The sequence below is a fragment of the Xenopus laevis genome, chromosome 1L, assembly GCF_017654675.1.
Source record: "Xenopus laevis strain J_2021 chromosome 1L, Xenopus_laevis_v10.1, whole genome shotgun sequence".
Taxonomy (NCBI): Eukaryota; Metazoa; Chordata; class Amphibia; order Anura; family Pipidae; genus Xenopus; species Xenopus laevis.
Genome location: NC_054371.1, coordinates 160,879,781 through 160,903,078, shown reverse-complemented (window position 1 = coordinate 160,903,078; position 23,298 = coordinate 160,879,781). Strand labels below are relative to the sequence as shown.

Genomic DNA, 23,298 nt, shown 5'->3' with positions numbered 1-23,298 from the left:
ATATATTTTTGCATATATGGTGCCATTAAAAAAACTGCAGTTGTTGTAACATTTTGGAGGGCAAGTGTAGAAATGACAGCCACTGTTCATTAGAGACTTTACACAAAGAAGGTTATTTATTTAAGGTTACTAAAGATTTTGTGAGGGTTGTGAGTTTTTTCTACCTCAAATTAACTCACAATTTAAACAAACTTGAATGTTTGCTTATTTATGAAAAAATGGAAAAAACTCAATTGAATGCAATCGGGAAAAAACTCTTATACCTCGAATTTAACGAGTTTATAGGCTAAAAAAAACCCTTGAATACCTTGAATTTATCGAGTTTTTGAGTGAAAACCTGCATAAGACTACCAAAATCATGAAGGCAAAAAACAGTATTTTTGGATTCGTAATAATACATTTTGAAAATTTAATTTTTTTTTCCTGAAAAATTTGAGTTTTTTTAATGAATCTAACCTCGAAAAACTTGAATTCTTTGAAAAAACACAACTTGACTTTTAATAAATAACCCCTTAAAGATAGAAAGGTTTAGTCTGACTACTTGTGCCTTCATGTCACGAATATCATGGGGCAAATTCCCTAAGCGGTGAAAATTCGTCAGCGATGGCTTCGTAGCCATCGCAACACTTTGCCAGGTGTAAATTCGCTAGGACAATGCCAATGCAAAGTTGCGTCCAGGGCGCCAAACACTGGTGAATTTTCGGTAGCGTTACTTCGGCAATCAAAGCGAAGATGCACAAGCGTTGCCCAATTTGCATACGGCGGGAAATTATAAAGTTACATGGACGTATATGTTGCAGCAAATACATTCAATTACACAAGTCCAGGGAACCTTAATAAATAAAATAGAGTTGTTATAATGCCCTACACATGAGCCCACTGTATAGTTTATGCTCCATATGTTAGGAAATGGAGGGGGGAACGTGGCTACTCAAAAAATAAATTTACGGACCTTTGCAGGCTATCACTCTGAAAAAAGACGCCAGCGTTTTTTGGGACTTAGAAAAATTTTGCACTAAAAATTGAGGAAGTATTGCTGGTCTAAGCTGGCGAAGAAAAGTCTGGCGATAGAGGTAACATTTAGTAAAAAATCTTTTACGTCCATTCGTCAGATTGAAAAATTTGCGTGTCATTAGAGTGCGAAGCAATGCTAGTGTCTGTGGCCGTTAGTAAATCGCCGAAGTAACAAAATGACGTCACGCTGGCGAATCATCGCCAGCATTTGTCATTTCGCCCTTTAGTAAATGTGCCCCATGGACTCTTATAGGTAGATTGCCAATCAGTTCCACACCTTTCCTCTCTACCTAAAATAACTTTCTTTTATTTAGGCCAGTGCTGTTCAACTGGTGGCCCGAAACCCCCCCCCTTGTGTGGCCCCCACATGAAAGTCTGCGTGTTGTGTCTACTTACCATGTGCAAGCTTTTAAAAATTATCATTACTGAGATTAATTGTTTACACACTCAAATTCAGACAGTAAGCGCCTGTATTGTTCACACCCCTAAAGATCTGTACTGTTCACACTTCAGACCCAGACTGAAACTACCCACATTGTTCACACTCATACATTGTGTCACTGTATGTAGCACAGTATGAAATGTTCATCTTAGAGTTGTCCTGATAGGTTTCTCTATTTCCTGCTGTATTCTGCCTGCCCTATGCTCCCTGTGTGTGCCATACTATGTCTATATGCTTGAGTCAGCTGGATTCCTCAATATAAAAGCAATATAAGGTGCACGTACCATTGATAAAAGCTTGATAAAAGGCCTGAGGGCCTGAAATGTCGCAGACCAGGCTGTTTGCCATAAAATGTACGAATAAAGGCATTTTAAATTGATTGGTGCTGTACAAAAACTTCTTTTTTGCCATACTATGCCTGCCATATGCTCCCTATGTGTGCAATACTTTGTCTGCCCTATGCTCCACATGTGTGTGCCATACACTGCCTGTTTTATGCTTCCTGTGTGTGCCATACGCTGCGTTCCCTATGCTCCCTCTGTGTTCCATACTCTACCTGTGTGTGCCATACTCTGCTTATGAAACATAAGCCTAGTAGGGGTTTGTTCTGGGGGTTTGTTAGCATTTGAAAATTGTTGTTAGGGGCCCCTAAGGTGTTTAATCATGTGGTGTGGGGGGGGGATCTGTGTGATCAACAGGGGAGGATGAGGCATATGGATTTAAGGGTATTAAGGGCTTAATATGACAACTTTTTTCACATCTGAGTGATGAGTGATATCCCTGCAGTGAGCACCAACCATTTGGTTTTTTGGTGTGGACATGGTCTTGAGGTAACATGGGTGTGGTTTAAAGTGGGTGTGGTTTAAAAAACAGGGAGTGGTTAACACTGGCTTCCATTATCGGCGCTCAACTATATAGGCCAGAAAACTTATGGCCCTCCGTACCACAGAATTCGGACAGAACTGATTTTGGCTATTGCCAAATCCCTACCAGGCGGCTAGATATAAATAGAGATGTGCAGTCCAACTTAGCGGAGGTTCTATGGTTGTAGAGGTTAGGTTAGTTTGAGTCAGAGGTCAAGGCAGGGAGCAAACAACAGCACCCAAAGATAAGCATTTATCAGGGCAAGCAGCCAATAAATGTGATCAGAAATGAGGGCAGGGGCCAGAAATAAAATATAAATGAACCCAGGAATTCTCAGGAAAAAATTAACTTGCAAAGATCTGACTGGATACTGCTCTTAATGTTATGGGTAGATTCAACTGCTAAACACACATCATGATAAGGGATGCAGTTATGGACTTATTATAGTTTGTACCAGAATTAGCTCCAACCCAGAAATAAACGAGCCCTCGTTCCTATCCTGAACTTTTATTTAACTTCTAGTGCCATCTAGTGGTACATGATGTGTTCTACATGCTGCAGTAACATTTTGCAGCAAAATTGTTATTTTAGCAATGGTCGGGAACATCATCTTTGTTGCCAAAACTGTTGTCAGACTGATGGGTAAGTACAATTTTTGAGGCTCTGTGGTTAAATATTCAGCTTATGTGTTACAGGGTAATTCTCTAAAGATTATTTTCCATAAGGTATCAACCAACTCAGTGTGGTATAGTGGCTTCTCAAATTGAAAGTTACAACAAGGAATAAAAATGTGAGCTAATGACACAAATGTGTAACTGTACAAATGGCAGTTTCTATAAACAATAGCTGTGAGCATCCACGATAGCATTTCTAAACAAGTATATCTAGAAATAAACTGTTTTCCTAACAACACATATTTACTGTATGCCATTTTTATACATTATGAGAAATGTGAATTATGGGGCATATTTGTGTATGTGAGTCTAAAACGCCTAAAATCACCCCACTGACTTCTATGGGAATCAACTGCAAGCAGTGCTAATATTACACATTATTATTTTACCTGGAGAAAAAAAATTGGGATATAAATCAAGCAGTACTTCAGTGATGAACTGGGATATGAAATGACCTCATATCTTTGGCAAGAACTCATGCATTGTGTCTTATCTACCTGTATTGAATTCTCGTGACACATAGGGGCTTGTCTATGATCCCAAGCCCTCATTGGAGACTGCAGGCCCTGTACATACAGCTGCAGACAGGGCTGGCTTGCTTCTTCTGATGCTGCAGTTTGCACCTTCGCTGTATTTTTTAGCCTAGAATTTTTTTTTCAACCCCAGCCAGACCTGGGGTTGAAGTGTGAGAGCGTTGTGCCCCTTAGTGCTCTAGAACTTCTGCCCTGTATCTTTGTGACCCCAATAATATAGAGGCTGAGTCTCTGTTATGGAAACAAGTTGCACTGGGCAGAGCTGGGAGTGTAATCAGGGGTTTAACAGGGTGTGTTTGGGGCATAACAAGGTGTTCCCAATGCACTTCCAAAATATAAAACTGCTGGGTAGGTTTCTCCATCACATTCATACATTCAGAGATACAGATATATCATAGACAAGATGAGCCAGGATGTAGATTGAATCTTACATGCACAACTTTCTACTGGGGCGAGATTGATTATGATGAGGTGATCCATAGTAGTTCCAAATTGCCATTCTAAATCTTCTAATATGTCACTCAGACTAAAGGGTAGTCAATGTTGTGTGTGTTTCAACCACCTTATCTTATAGGTTGGGGGCAAAGCAGTCTGGAAACCCTTTGCCAGGGGTTTGCATAGACATCACATTTTTCACAGGGTTATACACAGAACACAAATGGGAAGTCTTTAAAATGCTGCTTGATAAATATACATATTCCCCTTGTAAGCAAGAAACGTTGTTGCAAAGCAAAAACTTTTTGGTTCAATAGAAGTGTTGGTGTTGAGGTGGGTAAGAAAAGATGTGCTTTTAAGGCTTTTGAGTTAGCTGGTACAGCCGAATCATTTATAAGGTACAAGGAGGCCAATAAATCATGCAAAGAAGCCATAAGGCAAGCTAAAATTGATATGGAAAAGGATATTGCAGCAAGCAGTAAAAAGAACCCAAAATTATTTTTTCAATATGTTAATAGTAAAAAAATAAAGCAGGAAGGGCCGGGGTGGGACCTTTAATATCAGAAGGGGGTCAGCTGGTTGATGAAAACAAAAAAAAGTACAGATTCTGAACACATATTTTTTGTCCGTCTCCACAAATGAGGAACCAGTTAATGAAGTAATTCTAGTAATACAACTAATGATTCATGGTTCACTCATGAGGAAATTCAAAAGAGACTAAACGTTAATGTTAAGATAAACAAAGGTCCGGGGCCAGATGGTATTCATCCCAGGGTACTTAGCGAACTTAGCTCTGTGATTGCAAAACCTCTTTACTTAATTTTTCAGGATTCTTTGAGGTCTGGCATAGTGCAGAGAGACTAGCGAATTGCTAATGTGGTGCAGCTATTCAAAAAGGGATCCCGTTTTCAGCCTCAAAACTATAGGCCAGTTAGTCTGATGTCAGTGGTAGGAAAGCTTTTTGAAGGATTAATAAAGCAAATCATAATATTATGAGTTTTTGCCAGCATGGTTTTATACGTAATAGATCTTGCCAGACTAACTTAATTTCTTTTTATGAGAAGGTAAGTAGGGACCTTGATTCTAGGATGGCAGTGAATGTGATTTACTTAGACTTTGCTTAAGCAGTTGGGAGGTATGCTGTAACAGAAGGTGTGGACACAAAAATGGGCGTGGTCAAAAATTTGCCATGCATGTTGGGAGGTATGGGTTACTGGTTAAATCAAGGAATGTTAGCCTGGAACATAGTATTTGTACCTGGATAGAGAACTGGCTAAAAGATAGACTACAAAGAGTGGTGGTAAATGGAACATTTTCTAATGGAGTACTGCAGGTCTCTGTACTAGGTCCCTTGCTTTTCAACTTGTTTATTAATGACCTGGAGATAGGCATTAAAAATGTACTGTTTCTATTTTTGCAGATGATACTAAATTGTGCAAAACAATAGGTTCCATGCAGGATGCTGTCACTTTGCAGAGTGATTTGTCTAAATTGGGAAACTGGGCAGCAAACTGGAAAATGAGGTTCAATGTTAATAAATGCAAGGTTATGCACTTTGGCAAAAATAATATAAATGCAAGTTATACACTAAATGGCAGTGTGTTGGGAGTTTCATTAAATGAGAAGGATCTTGGGGTTTTTATAGATAACAAGTTGTCTAATTCTGGGCAGTGTTATTATGTGGCTACTAAATCTTGCATAAAAAAGGGCATTAACTCAAGGGATGAAAACATAATTATGCCTCTTTATAGGTCCCTGGTAAGGCCTTATCTAGAGTAGACAGTGCAGTTTGGGACTCCAGTCGTTAAGAGGGATATAAATGAGCTGGAGAGAGTGCAGAGACGTGCAACTAAATTGGTTAGAGGGATGGAAGACTTAAATTATGAGGGTAGATTGTCAAGGTTGGGGCTGTTTTCTCTGGGAAAAAAGGCGCTTGCGAGGGGACATGATTACACTTTACAAGTACATTAGAGGACATTATAGACAAATGGCAGGGGACCTTTTTACCCATAAAGTGAATCACCGTACCAGAGGCCACCCCTTTAGACTAGAAGAAAAGAACTTTCATTTGAAGCAACGTAGGGGGTTCTTCACCGCGAGGACAGTGAGGTTGTGGAATGCACTGTGATTGTGATGGCTGATTCTGTTAATGCCTTTAATAGTGGCTTGGATGATTTCTTGGACAGACTTAGGGGCACATTTACTTAGCTCGAGTGAAGGATTGGAATAAAAAATACTTCGACCATCGAATTGGCTACTTCGACCTTCGACTACGACTTCGACTTCGAATTGAACGATTCGAACTAAAAATCGTTTGACTATTTGACCATTCGATAGTCGAAGTACTGTCTCTTTAAAAAAAATTTGACCACCTACTTCGCCACCTAAAACCTACCGAGCACCAATGTTAGCCTATGGGGAAGGTCCCCATAGGCTTTCTAGGCAATTTGGGATAGAAGGAAAATCGTTCGATCGATGGATTAAAATTGATTTTTCCTACAATCGTTTGAACGAACAAATTGCGGTAAATCCTTCGATATTCAAAGTCGAAGGATTTTACTTTGACGGTCGAATATTCGACCAATAGTAAATGTGCCCCTTAATATCAAAGGCTATTGTGATACTAAACACTATAGTTAGTATAGATATGGGTATATAGAATTTATCTGAGAGTAGGGAGGGGTGAATGAATGCTGGGTTTTCATTTGGAGGGGTTGAACTTGATGGACTTTTTCTTTTTTCAACCCGATTTAACTATGTAACATACAGGAAAAAATACCACTGCAGCACCTCTTTGTTGCAAAAAGTGAAAACTATTTATTAGGTCAAACAACCAGGCAACATTTCAGGCTTACTCTCGCCGTTTCTCAAGCCCTAAGGAGGGTAACTGTGCGCCATTTTTAAAACAGATAAATGACAGGGAGAGGGGCCTAAAAGAATGACTTCATTAGGGTAGCCAATCGTTTTTTATCTCTTGTTCATTGTACATTAAATGGGACCTGTCTCCATATAATGAAAATAGCTCTAAGAGAAGCCAACACAGCAATAGCCCTGAAACATTATACTTATTTATATAAATGTATCCCCAAGCACATCATACCTTTTATAATAGACTTTCTAAACTGTTGTAAGTCACCCAGGCCATTCTCAGCTGCTATACCAGTGGCATAGTTAACCGTTCCCACTATTCCCCACTGAGATGTTTCAGCTCTCTCAACTCATCCCCTCCATCCTTTGTCCATCATATCTAAAGCGAGAGACAGTACCGGTGTATTTTCATTGGCTCTCTGTTTTTCACTCAGCTTCTCCCCTGGTGTGTGTGTGTTCCTAGTTAACTGTATTATTCTCCACTCTTGCGCTTGTCAAACCCCTACATGTTTCCTATCATTGAACTGGTAGTTCACCTTCAAATTGCATTTTTGTATCTTCATCTTTTATTCCTTTTGTTTAGCTTTTTGTTCTTCAGTTTGGAATTCAGGAATAAGATTACTCTGGGCATCACAGGACCTCAGCCCGCGCCCTTCTTATGGCAATCAGCACAAATTCAGATACCTCCCCTATTAAGTTCTTGACCCTGTAGTAGTACAGAAAATGTTCACAGCAGCTAGGAGTAGAATAAACTTTACTCAGGAGGAAAGCATGGCTAAATAGCAGAGAGGCAGATGCTAGGGAAACAATTATCAGCAGAGTAGAATGACACATCTCAGTGTAACACCGCCATCTACTGGTCTTACATCAACAATCAATATATAACATCCCCCCTTCCTTCTTTCAATCTGCCACCAAATTTAGCAGAAATAAACGTCAAAAATATTTCTTTAGTAAAATCTTTTAGTTAAACAAACTTTTCATAGTGCTACAACGATTCCTTATGTAGGGTGACTACTGCTTGATCTTTTATGTATAGGGAATAACTTAATTCATTTAGGGAATGTAAATACACTCACCAGATTAATCACTTCCACCTGTCACATACCGGTTAAGCTCCCAGCAAAGAAACCCAGATAGTGATTAATCAAAATAGTCATAAGGCTGCTGTTTGTCAGCCATATGTTTTATTGACTCCCTAAGGCATCTGTTTTGCAGCATTCCAAATATTTTCCATCCATACATAATGAATACATGACTTTCGGATAAAGGAAACGAGCAAAGCAGGGGACAGTGCGGCAGCACAATGAGACGATTACAAAATCGCAGAGCGCAAAGCAAAGAACAAACATTATTACTTTAAATAAGAAAACTTTGCCTGCAGGAATAAGTATTATTAAAATGATTATTATAACAAAGTGCTAATATTTAAAATGGAGGGCAATAAGAACAGGCAATGCAACCAATGGAAATAAATCAAAACAAAGAAACACAGCTGCTAGAAGTCACAGAAGTCTGCAAATGACAACACGAGAAATTATTGCATTTGAGTCAAAGTTTTACATGGAGCACACGTTCCAGTACAGTAAAAAGCACATACTGTACATGTAGAGTTGCTGCCACGTTCCTGGATAGTAATGGAATCATGGTTATTGAGAGTAAGGCCATCCCGTTGGGTAGATTAAGTATGACTTAAACCTTTGTTTCAATGTTGTCAGCTAGGTCATTACTAGGCCCAGCGCTTTTCTCAAAAGTTGTAATAGGATACCACCACTTTCTAAATATCTCTGTCTATATACTGTATCTCTGTATATCTATTAACTCATTCCTGGGAATATCACTTTTTTTTTTTAAAAACAGTTTTCTAGGTCTAAATTTGAACTGCTGCCTGCTTTGTGCTACAGAAACATGCATCAACCTGACTTCCTAGCACTCATTTGTAAGTCAGGCCACAAATATTATGCCAAACATCAGAAGACTCATTACTTGCTGTTATGTGTGGAATCCCAAACCCAGAACAAACCCCAAGGTTCCATGCACAGCGCACTCTTCCGCCTATAATAGCCGCTTTTCACTTTGGCAGGAGTCCTCCGCTACTTGGATGTCACCAGGTCTTAATGTGAGAGGACCAAGGAGAGAGTTCTGGGCAGACAAGGGAACCTTAAAGGGGAAGGAAACCTAGTCGGCGCAAACCCCCCACCCCCCCTCCCGTTTGTTGCCCACCCTCCCTCCTCCCTCCTGGCCTACCCGTCCCGCTGGACAAATGCCCCTAACTTGTTACTTACCCTTCAGCGCAGGTCCAGTCCAGGGAGTTCACCGACGACATCTTCTTCCACGCGATCTTCTTCCTACTTTGAACGGCGCATGCGCAGTAGGATCATTTCGCCGGTACGATCTACTGCGCATGCGCTTGACTTTTGGCGCATGCGCAGTAGATTCGTACCAGCGAAACGATCCTACTGCGCATGCGCCAAAACGCCGTTCACAGCAGGAAGAAGATTGCGTGGAAGAAGATGTCGTCGGTGAACTCCCTGGACTGGACCTGCGCTGAAGGGTAAGTAACAAGTTAGGGGCATTTGCCCAGCGGGACGGGTAGGCCAGGGGGGAGGAGGGAGGGTGGGCAACAACGGGAGGGGGGTGGGGGGTTTGCGCCGACTAGGTTTCCTTCCCCTTTAAGTTTGCAGCAGGAACGGAGAACAAGGAGTGTGGTCAAGGGACAGGTCAATACCAATTAGGAGAAGCAGTACAATTACAGGAGACGAGAGTATAGTTGAGGTCAGAGGCTTGGTCAAACACACCAATACCGCAGTACAAAGCAGGATCCAAGAGAATAGTCAGTACACAGGCAAGGGTCAGGGCAGGCAGCAAACTAGACAAGGTCAGGAATAGATCACTTGAAAATTGCACCCTGTAACTATTGGAAAATAGAACTATGTTGGGCAGTGAACAATTGTGCCTGGTCCCTTTAAATATTAGAATTTCACCCCATGCACGATGACGTCAGATGCAGTGCTCACATCAAACAAAGAAGCGCACGTCATTAGGAGATGCCACGCGAAGGCGTCCCCGCCAGTAAGTAATATTACACTTGCATTGATGCCATTCCCCAAGGTATTTGTGCCAATACACGCTAATAACAACTGAGCTCCTATGTGTCTGTCCAGCCTGCTCTGATAAATTAGGCACAAGTCAAGTCAAGTGAATTTTATTGTAATTTCAGCCATATACAGTAAATAGAGTACACAAACAAGAACTAATGCAAAGAACATGTAGACTGGATGCTATGCCAGGATAATGTTGAGCCAATAGCAGCAACTGACTGGTACCAAGCACACTGGACAATATTTGAAAAAAAATCTTGTGGAAATTGGGTCTATTGCTATTTGCAAGCAATTTATTAAAACCATTTCAAGAATGGGGCAAAGAAAGGCTGTGCGATATGGCCATGGGATCTGTTACAGATATAATGATTCTGTTCTCTTTATTATGGTTAGATTGCAATGAGAACACAAAATATTTGTTTGTTTACTATAACGTGGGCAATCACAGTTGACATACCTTCCTCTTGCTGTTTTTCTTCCACACTACACATATAACCAATATATTCCTTTTTGCTTAGGATTTCAATTTAAACTATAGAGGAAGCAGACTCCATGGGTCGTGAGCAGGCCCAGGGGACAGGGGGGCTCTAGCCTATAGATGTGTAGAGAATCCCGCATCCAGTACTATCCCCTACTTTATTACCTGGAATGCATAAAACTAGGGCTTTCCACATACATATCTGAATACTTTTGCAAGATACTGTATCATTGTTTCCTCTTGTTGGATGATAAGGTTCTGCTTGGATCTGTAGATGTGTTAGGTGCCTTTATTTACCAAAATTTTACCAAATTTTCTTTTACGTTTAGTTGTAATTAGATTTGTATTTTTGTTTGTGAATTTGTTCGCATTTTTGTTTGTGAACTATCCAGATAGTAAGCACTTTATTATTTGTGTTATTATATTTCAATACACTTCAGTTCTGATTTGGCAATGTGCACAACTGATTCTTTACCATTTTCCATGGCGGATGAACTAGGGAAACATGACATTTGGGAAAGGGTTGACTTGAGGAGACAAAGATGAACTGTATGAGAAGCCCAGCACTATATCTGGGGATTCATATCAAAGGAGGGATAATGATTACATTTTACTTTTCTTCCCCTACATTTCAGAAATTGCTTACAGTGCATTGCCCTGTTATTTTCATCTGCTGTGTTAAATGAAACAGACTTTTCAGCAGAAGAAATAGCATTCTGTATTCTCCAGAGACAAGGAACAGTCCTAGGCACTACTAGTGAGGCAGTTAGATCCTTACAGTGCTCTGGCATCCCGCCATGAAGCAGTCTCACAGCAGCGTTGCTGGATGCCTTTCATAATAATATATCCAGAGCTAGATTCTAAAATAGAGCAAAGCTGTACCATACCTAATTGGCATACCTTGTTATGTAAATGTAAGCTCCTCCAAGCAGGACAGAAATGATCACAACGGGGATGAATATAGCCAGTGCCATGTTTCCACCTTCTAAAGAGGTCTCTGCCGCTGCTTCTGCCACTAGGAAAGAATAAGACTTTTGGTTATGCAATTACTGCTCAGTATAATATTCACCTAGTTTTATCACTTTGTGACCTTCAGAATAGGTAACTTAATGGTATTATTATATAAACAACTAAGGGGGTTATTCATCAAAGTTTGAATTTTAGAGTTTTATATACCTTGAATGAACTCACAACTGGAATGGTTTCTAATTAAAAAAAAACTCTAATGGGAAAAACAAGAATCATTGAGTTCAGGGTTAAAAAACCAAAAACTCAGATTAATTGAGTTTTCTGCAGAAATCAACTCAAACTGATCGAGTTTTCAGGCAAACCCTCAGAAAAAACTCTAACCTCATGAAGGCTATTAACATCAAATGGTTCAAGGAACCTCTGCCATCGACTCCTACATGACCTTGATAGGTTTTAGATGGTGTATTTTCAGATTTGATTTATTTCTTAACCTGAAAATGTGAATTTTGACCACAAACAATAAACTCGAAAACTCAAATTTTAGTGGAAAACAAAACTCGATCCTTAATAAATAACCCCCTCAATGTCAAACCATTTGTCACGGTCGGCACCCTAAATTCAGAACCAACGCTAAGCACCCTGTTCTCTGCACTTGCTTCCGCCTTTAACAGCCGCCTTTCACCTCGGGAGGAGCCCTCGGCTAATTGGATGCCACCAGGTCTTAAATAAGGGGGGTGCCAAGCGAAGGGTTCTGAACCAGCAGGGGTCACAAAAGGTAATCAGATCACAGAATTCAGAAGCTTAACAGCACAGAACCACCAAGAACTCACTAGGAGAAAACCTATAACGGGCAATGATAAAATACAATTTGTCCCTTTAAATATGTGAAAATTTCGTGCCCTTGCGCGCAGGTGTTATTACGCCAGCGCGACTGCGCCTATAAACTGGGAGGAGGCGCGCCGCACGCACCCTTAGGAACCGGTGCATCAGAGGAGGAAGACCGGCGTGGCGGGCATCCCCGCAGAGAGCGCAGCAGGCGTCCCCACCGGCCCACTAGGCCACCAGGGTGAGTAATCCTCACACCATTGCTCTCTTCTATAATTCCATTCTGTTCTAATCATTGTATTTTAACATCTCCCTTTCCTCTGCTTCAGGTTTTGTCTATAGTTCATTTTATCTGAATACTAACTACCCAACGGTATCGTTGTATTCACATTTTAAGGGACAATTCGGATAACTAGATTGCCTTGTGATTACCAAAAATAGTCAAAAAAATATTTTCAGCACAAGCCCTATAAATTGAACTTGTGTTGAACATGTTGAACCTCAAAAATGATAAATATTTCAGCCCTACATGAATCTACCTTTGTGCTAACATTCAAAGACTAAATGTAAAATTGTTGTGCTTATTTCTGGAATTCTGGTTCCAGAGTTTTGTTCAACTAATCTTCAGTATAAAAATTTGTTTTTTGTTTTTCTCAGTACAGGTATTGGACTTGTTATCCAGAATGCTTGGGTTTCCAGATAAGGAGTCTTTCCATAATTTGAATCACCATGTCTTAAGTCTTCTAAAAATAATTTAAGCATTAATTACAGCCTATAGGATTTTTTCTTTCAATAAGGATAAATTATATTGTAGGTAGAATCAAGTACTGGCTACTGCTTTATTATTACAGAGAAAATTAATTATTTGATAAATAATTATTTGATAATTATTTAAAATAGAGTCTAAGGTAAATGGCCTTCCCATAATTGTGAGTTTTCCAAATTGATGTGTGGATTCTATTGGGCAGATTTACTAAAGGGCGAAGTTGCTAACGCTAGTGAATTTTCGCCAGAAATCACATCCACAGGGACATCGCCAGGTCGCAGACGACAATTCGCTAGCGAAAGAGACCGTCGCTAGCATTCGTTCACACTCTATCACCAGGCAACTTTTTGCTCAGGCCAATGGTCGTTGCTCCGCAAATTCACTAAAGTGCGGATTTTACTGAATGTTACCTCTTTCGCCACAGTTGACTTCACCACCTTAGACCAGCGAACTGCTAAAAATAAAATAGATCTTATGTCACTTCCATCATATCCTGTCTGCAGAAAATGCATTAAAGTTGAAAAAACGCTGGCGACTTTTCCTTTTTTTTAAGCGAGATTGCCTGCAAAATTCATAACAAACTTTTTTGGGTAAACATTTTTCCCCAGACATTTGAGGGCCATGGAACATTAATTTTACAGTGGGCTCATGTCTAGGGCATTAGATGATCTCTTTTGTCTTTATTAAGGTTCCTTGGACATTTATAATAAAAAGTGGCCAAGCATTTGCACCATCATCTCTAATAAAGATGTCCGTACAAATTTAATGTACCCGCCCGATTGAAATTGGCCTAAAATCACTAGCTATCGAATCTTCGCTATGAAATGCTCACATGGAAGAAGTATCGGTAGCAAAAAGTCGTCAGCGTTCGGCGCACAGGACGCAACTTCGCACTTTAGTGAATTAGCATAGTGTAACGAATTTACGCCTGGTGAAGTGTGTGAAGCATTGACTGGTGACAATTCACCCTTTAATAAATCTGCCTCAATGAAGGATTAGCCATTGCAGGTCTAGATCCACAGAGGCTAGTCCATGAGGATACCCAAGGAGGAAGCAAATCACTGCTTTTGTTTTGTAAGTACTACAAATACATATTATTGATATTGAATGGATTACTGTTTAAGAACCACTACTGCCTAATGCGTTTTATGTTCTCAAATGGTATTGCACTATTTTAAATACACAGTTAGGTCCATAAACCTTTGGACAGAAACAACTTTTTTCTAATTTTGGTTCTGTGCATTACCACAATGAATTTTAAATGAAACAACTCAGATGCAGTTGAACTGCAGACTGTCAGCTTTAATTCAGTGAGTTGAACAAAAAGATTGTGAAATGTGAGGAGCTAAAGCCTTTTTTAATACTTGGTTGAAAACCCTTTGCTGGCAATGATAGCCATGGACATCATCAGATTCTGGGTTTTTTCCTTTTTAATGCTCTGCCAGGCCTTTAGTGAAGTGGCTTTCACTTGCTGTTTGTTTGTGGGCCTTTCTGTTGAAGTTTAGTCTTCAACAAGTGAAATGCATGCTCAATTGGGTTCAGATCAGGTGACTGACTTGGCCATTCAAAATTATTCCACTTCTTTGCTTTAATAAACTCCTGGGTTGCTTTGGCTGTATGTTTTGCCTCATTGTCCATCTGTATTATGAAACGCCTCCCAATCAATTTGACTGAATTTAGCTGGATTTGAGCAGACAGTGTCTATGAACACCTCAGAATTCATTTGACTGCTTCTGTCCTGTGTCACATCATTGATAAACACTAGTGTCTCAGTGCCACTGTAAAATGTATAATGAAGCAATTGAATTCTTAATGAATCAGATGAAAATGAAGCGTAGGACTGGCCAGATATGGGATGACTTTGACGTAGTTGGCCAGCTTAAATATATTGCAATATATGGACAAACAATCCCTGTGTTGTTTAAAGGGTAAGGCATTTTTTAGTAGCAGTATGCACAAAATGTCTCTGTCTTAAATATATTGATAATGGGTTGAGTGCAGAGGACCTCTTGTAGTTGACTATATGTATTTTGTGGTCACACCCTCATTGCACCCCCGCCTAATGATTTTAAAAAATAGTGGTGAGCACAACTTTCCCTTGTTTGCCAGTGCCACTGGCAGCCATGCACGCCCAAGCCATCACACTGCCTCCACCATGTTTTATAGATGATGTGCTATGCTTTGGATCATGAGCTGTTCCACGTCTTCTCCATACTTTTTTCTTGCCATCATTCTGGTAGAGGTTGATCTTGGTTTCATATGTCCAAAGAATGTTTTTCCAGAACTGTACTGGCTTTTTTATATGTTTTTAAGCAGAGTCCAATGAAGCCTTTCTATTCTTGATGCTTATGAGTGGCTTGCACCTTACATTGCACCCTCTGTATTTACTTTCATGCAGTCTTCTCTTTATGGTAGACTTGGATATCAATACGCCTACCCCCTGCAGAGTTTTTTTCACTTGTTTGGCTGTTGCCAAGGGGTTTCTCTTCACCATGGAAATGATTCTGGGATCATCCACCACTGTTGTCTTCCGTGGACGTCCAGGTCTTTTTGCTTTGCTGAGTTCACCAGTACTTTCTTTCTCAGGACGTACCAAACTGTAGATTTTGCCACTCCTAATATTGTAGTAATTTCTCAGATGGGTTTTTTCTGTTTTTGCAGCTTAAGGATGGCTTGTTTCACCTGCATGGAGAGCTCTTTTGACCACATGTTGTCTGTTCACAGCAAAATCTTCCACATACAAGCACCCTCCTCAAATCAACTCCAGGGCTTTTATCTGCTTCATTGATAATGACATAACAAAGGAATTGCCCACACCTGCCCATGAAATAGTCTTTGAGTCAATTGTCCAATTGCTTTTGAGCCCCTGAAATGAAGTGATTGTGTTAAAAAAAGGCTTTAGTTCCTCACATTTTTATGCAATTTGTTTGTTCAACCCACTGAATTAAAGCTGAAAGTCTGCAGTTCAACTGCATCTGAGTTGTTTTATTTAAAATTCATTGTGGTAATGTATAGAACCAAAATTAGAAAAAAGTTGTCTCTGTCTAAAGATTTATGGACCTGAACTGTATGCACATGGGTCTGAGTGTAACCCATGTCATGCCTATAATCAAAAGAAAACATTTGTTGAAAACGCCCATTTTTGAGTTAATAAAATTAAAAAAAAAGAAAAACATTTGTGGGAGTTTTATTTTGCCATGAAAAGCCAGTCAGTACATATCAATCATGATGACAGAGTTAAAAAGGAATAGTTTTGCAAAAAGAATGGAATTAGATTACCTTGTAATGCATGCTCAAAGCGATCCTGAGTGGCTGAGTGAGGAGAAAAAAACATTTTTAAACACAATTCAAGTTAAACAATTGCAACTGCAACCAACTTCTGTTTTTCAAATACTTTAAATTCCAGGCTGAGATTTACTATAGTTCTTAATGCTGATAAAAAGCGGGCTGCTATTCTGTTGTGGAGTCATGGCGATTTCACTATTACACTGGCTGTCATTCATCAACCCATTGCTGATTAATGTGGCTGTTCCTTCTTTAAGTCCAATCTACTTGCATCTAAGATGCAGACAGAATAGTCACATTAGGCAGTAATAGAGTTTGATGACTTGAAACTCCTCCTATTACTCAGTATAAACACTCCATAAAGTGCTCGGTAGACTCAATTACGTCGAAAGGCTGATGCAAAAAAAACCATACTAAAATGCATTTCTACATGATGTAACCCTCCATTACCCATGCAATATGACCGGCTCCATCAGGAATGAACAGGAAAACCTGATATATATATACAAATCTCTCTGATATACTGAAAACTATATTAGTGTAATAGCTTTCACCTCATTATTTTGCCATGAAATGCATTATCACTAGATCAGGAGAGAAGCAGAGCAGAAGGGGAGAGGCTGATTTATGAGAAACTTGATTGTAAAAGGTTGCTTGCTAATCTTAACGGTGTGCCGCATATTTCAGAATGAATGTGAGGTAGGCCTGGAGAAAACGCATTGCTTCTTATTCATAGTAGGAGGAAAATAATATTGTATTTTTACCCTCAGGTAAAATAAAAACAAAACAGGTGTGGCATAAATGTGGCAAACGATATGAAAATATTACAACTCAAGCTGCCTGGACTTCCTTGTTGAGGCTAAAAGGGGACCTCAAAGTTCAGAAAACACACTCTACTCTCTTATGCTTCTAAACTAGAAAATGTTAAAGGGGCGGTTCACCTTATAGAATGACCTATTCCTAGCAACTTTGCAGTTAGTCTTCATTATTTATTTCTTATAGTTTTTCTTATTATTTTACTTCCTCTTCTGCATCTTTCTAAATGGGGGTCACTGACACCGGCAGCTAAAAAAACTATTGCTCTATGAGCTTCCAATTTTATTATTATTCTTACATTTTATTCCTTATCTTTCTATTCAGGTTTCTTCTATTCATATTCCAGTCTCTCATTCAAACCACTGCCTGGTTGCTAAGTTATCCAACACCAAAGCAACCAAATAGCTGCTGAAATTCCAAACTGGAGAGCTGCTGAACAAAAAGCTAAATAATTGAAAAACTAAAAATAACACAAAATAAAACAATTTCAAATTATCAGTGTCTACATCATACTAAACGTTCATTTGAAGGTGAACAACACCTTTAAAGGAGAATTCAACCCTAAAGTTAAAAAACCCTACCCCCCTACCCTACATAGACCCCCCTCCTCCTCCCCTCCCCCCAGACTAGCTGATACCCTGGGCAAATTCCTGTAACTCTTTACTTACCCCTCCGTGCAGATTTTGTCCAGCGGAGTTCACGGCAGCGATATCCTTCTCTTCGGTAATGTTTGGGAAGTAAGTACCGTATCGGCACATGTGCAGTTGGAGCAGTTTTCTGGTTTGCAACACCTGAGCATGTGCCCGAAAGTTACGGAAATTGCCAAAGCAAAGCATTGGAAGATGGCTGCTGTGAACTCCACTGGACTGAATCTGCACTGAGGGGTAAGTAAAGAGTTAAGGGCATTTGCCCGGGGGAGCAGCTGGGCTAGGGGGAGGAGGGGTTTATGTAGGGTAGGGGGTAGGGTTTTTTTTTTACTTTAGGGTTGAATTCTCCTTTAAGTCACATGAGCCACCAACTGTCATGTCATTACACAAATAAAGAATTTTGGTTATGTTACTACTGCCAATATAGTGCATTGTTTGAAAAATGCCTCCCACTATAAATACTGCAAATTATTTAACAGATGTATCACAATGGAAGAGATGAAAAGAGAGAGCATTTATGATACATTTCAGACAGTTAATGGAATCAGAGGAAGTGTTTGTGTAATCTGCAAGGTATACATCCCAGTCCTGGGAGAATACCAGCATTTATGGTCAATCAAAGTTTCTTGGTATCTGTAGACCTTTGATCCACCAATGGAATTGATTAGTTATCATATACACTGTAATACGTCTAATAATGTATAGGAACCTGTATCCTTTTTATTTGATCAATACCTTTACACATAGGCAGAGGCCCACTCCACTGGGATGGCTGGCCAAGGATGCATTTAATGGTAACTTCTCCCATCAGCTCAAAACCCTCATAACACATGAATGTGAGCGATTCCCCAGGCAGATAGAGCCTCTTGTAGAGAATTTGGTAGCCATTTTCAGGCAATCCTGGGTTATCACAGGCAAGGGACTCCTCCGCTGTAAAGATATAGGATTTGTTTGAGATATAAACAAAAGCAAAACTCATAACCTTAATCTTAATCACAACATCTTTCTATTCATTCAGGTTTGTTGATGTTTATAGACAAGGTTTAAAGGAGAACTAAAGCCTACCAAAGAGTGCCTTGAAATGCTGTATTTTATATCCTAACCATACTATAGAAGCTGCAAGATTCAGCATTCCTATAACATTAATAAGACATGCCTTCAATTCTGTATACAACAGCTTCCTATCTTGCATGTTACCAGTGGCACTGCTGTGGAGAAGCTAAGCTTAGGGGGGTCAGAGAAATCATCAAAAAGTAGGTTATATCTGTCATGGAAACCAAGGCTATAGTGCTGTTTATAATCAAAGGTATTGCAGAATGCACTGTTTTTTTTTTGCTACCACATAATGTGAACTTTTCAATTACTAATCAGTTTTGTAGCATGATTTTATTTTATATAAATACTGTGTATTGTGATTTTGCCCCTAGACTCAGGTAACTGACAGCAGCCCAGAGCATGTCCTAAGTATCAGCAGAAAATAATTTGCTGACTCCTAAGGCGAATAATTTCTACCCTTACTCTTTGTTGAGCACTATTTCTTCTTTATATTTGTGCAGTTAAATCAAGTTACTATTTTTCTTAGCCTAAACATACAAAACAAATCATTTAATGTATTTTGCTTTGCATGAATATTTCATAGAATGCAGTTTATGCTGGACCTCTATTTAGTTTCTGAGATTCATTTCAGCTTCAGCCAGTAGGTGGAGACAACCACTCACAGTTTAAGGCTCGGAAGCACAAATACAAAGATTAACCTACCAAATAGCTTTTATTCGTATAATGTAACTATAAAGGAGACCTATACCCCCATTATGAATACTTAACCAAAAGATAGTTTCGATCATATTAAAGGGCACCTGTTGCCCTAAAATATTTACCCTCATCAAAAGGGGGGGGGAAGGTATCAGTAGTTTTAAAAAAAACAAATTAGCCTAGCCAATGCTAGGACGCTCCCACATAATGAGCTTCTGATGTTACGCCCATGCACATAATGTATGTAAGTAAGTTGCGGCATTCACTCATTATGTGCAAATGTGTGCCCCAACATGGCCACTTGAATCAGGATCTCACCCCCTTGTGGGTGTCTTAGCGCTGGTGGGTGGTCATTTTATAAGGAAAATCTACCGTTACCCCCAATGAGAGTGCAGGCTTTATTAGCCCGCAGCTTATATATATATATATATCAGTAAATATTGCCCTTTTACCACTTTTACATTGAGCCACCATTTTGTGATGGGATGTGTTGGTGATCACATGACTAGAAATACTGCAGCTTTAGCTTCAGCAGGCAGAGGTATGGGAATAAAAGACAACTTTGTCCATTCATTGGCTCATGTGACGTGACATGTATATGTGCCCCTGGTTTGATTGTGTGCAACCGTATTTTCCCAGGGGATGGCCCTTTGTATTTAAAATGGCAATTTTCTATTTTGGATTACTAAATGCCACATACTACTAAAAAAAGTATATTTTTTATGAAAATGGTTTATTTAGATGAAATAGTAGAAATACACTGGCACACACGGCAATTCAAACAGGGAAATCCCTTGTGTCTTTATTTGCAGAAAAGCATTATTTAGATGAAGCCTAGTTTCACATTTGAGCTGTTTTATGAAATATATTTTTTTATAGAGACAAAAGGGGTATAGTTTTCCTGTGTATGCTGTTTGGTTTTTTGGGTCTCTCTTCTTTGTTTTTTTCTCCCTAAACAACTTCAAAGCAGTTTTGTCAGCATATTTGTATGTAGTACAATTTCCAGAGCTGGTACCAGTTGTCCTTCTCTTCTCTGGGAATATAACTTGTCTAAAAAAATTCCTTTTTCCCATGGAGTATGTGTAACAGGGAAGCAATATTAAACAACACAGCCACAGATGATTTCTTTCATGTGAATGAAAAATGAGAAAGATTTATCTGCAACTTGCCTCCAGTGGGGGTGCAGAACAAAGAATTCAGTTTAAACTGTCAATATGTCACACCCCAGCAGTTGTCCATATTTTCTTATTAGCTAATAAAGGAATAATATAGCTTTTTTTTCAAATTAGCATTGGTAGGTATTGTCAATTACCAACTGACTTAATTGACTTATATTGTCATATAAACATATAGTAAAATATATTTTGTACAGGAAGCTGTGGACCTGGTCCCAACTGTATTTGTGATGGGGGTCTTCTGTCAATGGGGTAGAGGCCAATAAAAGCACATGAATAGGCTGGCCTGGAAACTACAGTGTTTCCATTTGATAATATTCATGCCAGTAAAAACTAAAGGGGTAAAGGAAGCAACCCAGAGTCACTGCGGAGGTTTATTGGAAACAAAATGAAACTGTGCTACCGGGATAAAAAATGTAGTTGAGCAAAACCTACAATTTAAAAGAATAAAAAACAGGCAATAAATGAAAGTATGGAAAAAGTCACATTTGCTGACTCTTTGACATAGCATCAGACTGTAATTATGTGGCTGTTTCCTATTATTGATTTCTTGACTATCTCTTTGACGCAACAAACATATTTTGACAGCTGCAATCAATGTGTTCAATAGATCTGCTGGTATGACAGAGGAAGAACATTGATGAGTCACTGAGAGGGAAACAATCATTTTGCACTCTATGTACTATCGTTTGTTTTAATTAGAATTTGCAGCCCTGTGACAGCCTTTAATCAGGGGCACACAAATGATATCCTTTAGACATAAAAGCACATTATGTTCTCAGTTCCCTGTAGTCAAATACCTTTTTTTTTATTGCCTTGAAGAGAAAATATGACCCGTAAATGACATGTTTTTAAAGTCCATGAAAAGCCTGTACTCCCACCACTGGGAGAGGACCGGTATTGTAATACTTCTCAGTGGCAGTCTAAAAAAAGTGTATGTCATATCATTCAGCGTCTCTCTTGTATACATATAAATTAGCTGTGAGCAAAGCTTTTATCAGTAACTGCTTCAAAAAACTCTGGTTTCTAAAGTCACCAGACTCTGGAATAATAATTATAAAAGGTCAGCTGTCCTGTGCCTGAGTTGATGTTAAGATATACTAGCTGTTAGCAAACTACACCGTCTATGTTTAGTAGTGCTTTCTTTTCCTCTCCTTGTTTGCTGGTGTGTGTGTTTGGGGTAATATCATGTTAATTCTTTAATGACTCCTATTAGAAGGTTTTGTGTTGCCTGATCAGGAAATGGGGATAAATGGTGGGAGTCAGTACTAGTTCTGACTATAACCCAGAAAACAGTTTAGCAGTGCATAGCTTTGGGTCACCTCCAAAAGAAGATAGAGATACATGTGCCTGCTCCAAGTCATCAACAGCTGGTTCTCTAATAGCAAACAACCTGATGTAATTACGGAATATGAAACATGGTATACAGAACTTCATAAAAAGACACAATGAAACCTGTTTTACGATTTCACAGTACATATACTCCCTTCTGTGTTTTGTATTTTGCCACTTTATTTTTATGGGGGTGACTGTGTTCCTGTGTTCTATTTCCCCTGCATAATTGAGAATTTACTGTACCATGTAAAGCTTGGATGTCAACCATGCTGTCCTCCAATGCAGGAAGATGTATCAAAAATATTTTTTTATTGCTGATGTAGCAAGGTAACAATTTCAATTTATTTCAAAATGTTATCACAGAGATTAAGGGGCACATTTACATAGCTCGAGTGAATGAATAGAATAAAAAATACTTCGAATTTCGAACGTTTTTTTGGCTACTTCGACCATCGAATTGGCTACTTCGACCTTCGACTTCGAAATGAACGATTCGTACTAAAAATCGCTCGACTATTCGACCATTCGATAGTCGAAGTACTGTCTCTTTAAGAAAAACTTCTTCCCCCTACTTCGCCAACTAAAACCTACCGAGCATCAATGTTAGCCTATGGGGAAGGTCCCCATAGGCTTTCCTAGGTTTTTTGATCGAAAGAAAATCGTTTGATCGATGAATTAAAATCCTTCGAACCATTCGATTCGAAGGATTTAATCGTTCGATTGAGCGATTTTTCCTTCCATCGTACAAACGAAGGAAATGCGGTAAATCCTTCGACTTCGAACGATCATGTTTGTGTCCTTTTTGATTGATAAAAGACCTCAACAACGTCATCGCAAACAAATCGTTTTTGTGAACGTTCGCAGTGGATGTAATGAAATTTTATAATCACAAAACCTTTTTTGCAACCAAAACGCCAGAGCAGGTTAACGCTGAACCTTTGCTTAGTGAAAATGCATAATGTAATATTCACCAGCAACTGATTTTATATTGTGAGCAGTGATAAATATTTGCAAAGGCGCCATTTTAAATAACGCTTGCGACTTTTAATTACATTCCCCCCCAAAGACTACCTCTGGGAGCACCTGGATAACACTTGAACTGGGAATTGGCACTTATATGGCAGTGTCACATACGATAACCTACAGCACCTTATACCCCTTTCCTTTTAGACTGTAAGCCCTATAGGGCAGGGTCCTCTATCCCTTTGTCTCCTTAACACCGATCACTTATGTTTTATATTTATGTGAATTGTATTTCTAATAATGCACTTATTGTTTATTGTTATTTATTATTGCAGTGGTCCCTTAATTGTTACTAC

General features: G+C 39.2%; 1 protein-coding gene across 1 annotated transcript in view; it reads right to left on the bottom strand.

Annotated features, from left to right (window-relative positions):
• Nucleotides 1-23,298, bottom strand: part of sez6l.L (seizure related 6 homolog-like L homeolog) — a 210,807-nt gene that overhangs the window by 14,767 nt on the left and 172,742 nt on the right. Inside the window, exons 13-15 of the mRNA XM_041566129.1 lie at nucleotides 18,453-18,647; nucleotides 16,249-16,281; nucleotides 11,310-11,424 (exon numbers count right to left, since the gene is read on the bottom strand). Coding sequence (XP_041422063.1) covers nucleotides 11,310-11,424; nucleotides 16,249-16,281; nucleotides 18,453-18,647 — 343 coding nt within the window. The remainder of the gene's footprint in view (nucleotides 1-11,309; nucleotides 11,425-16,248; nucleotides 16,282-18,452; nucleotides 18,648-23,298) is intronic.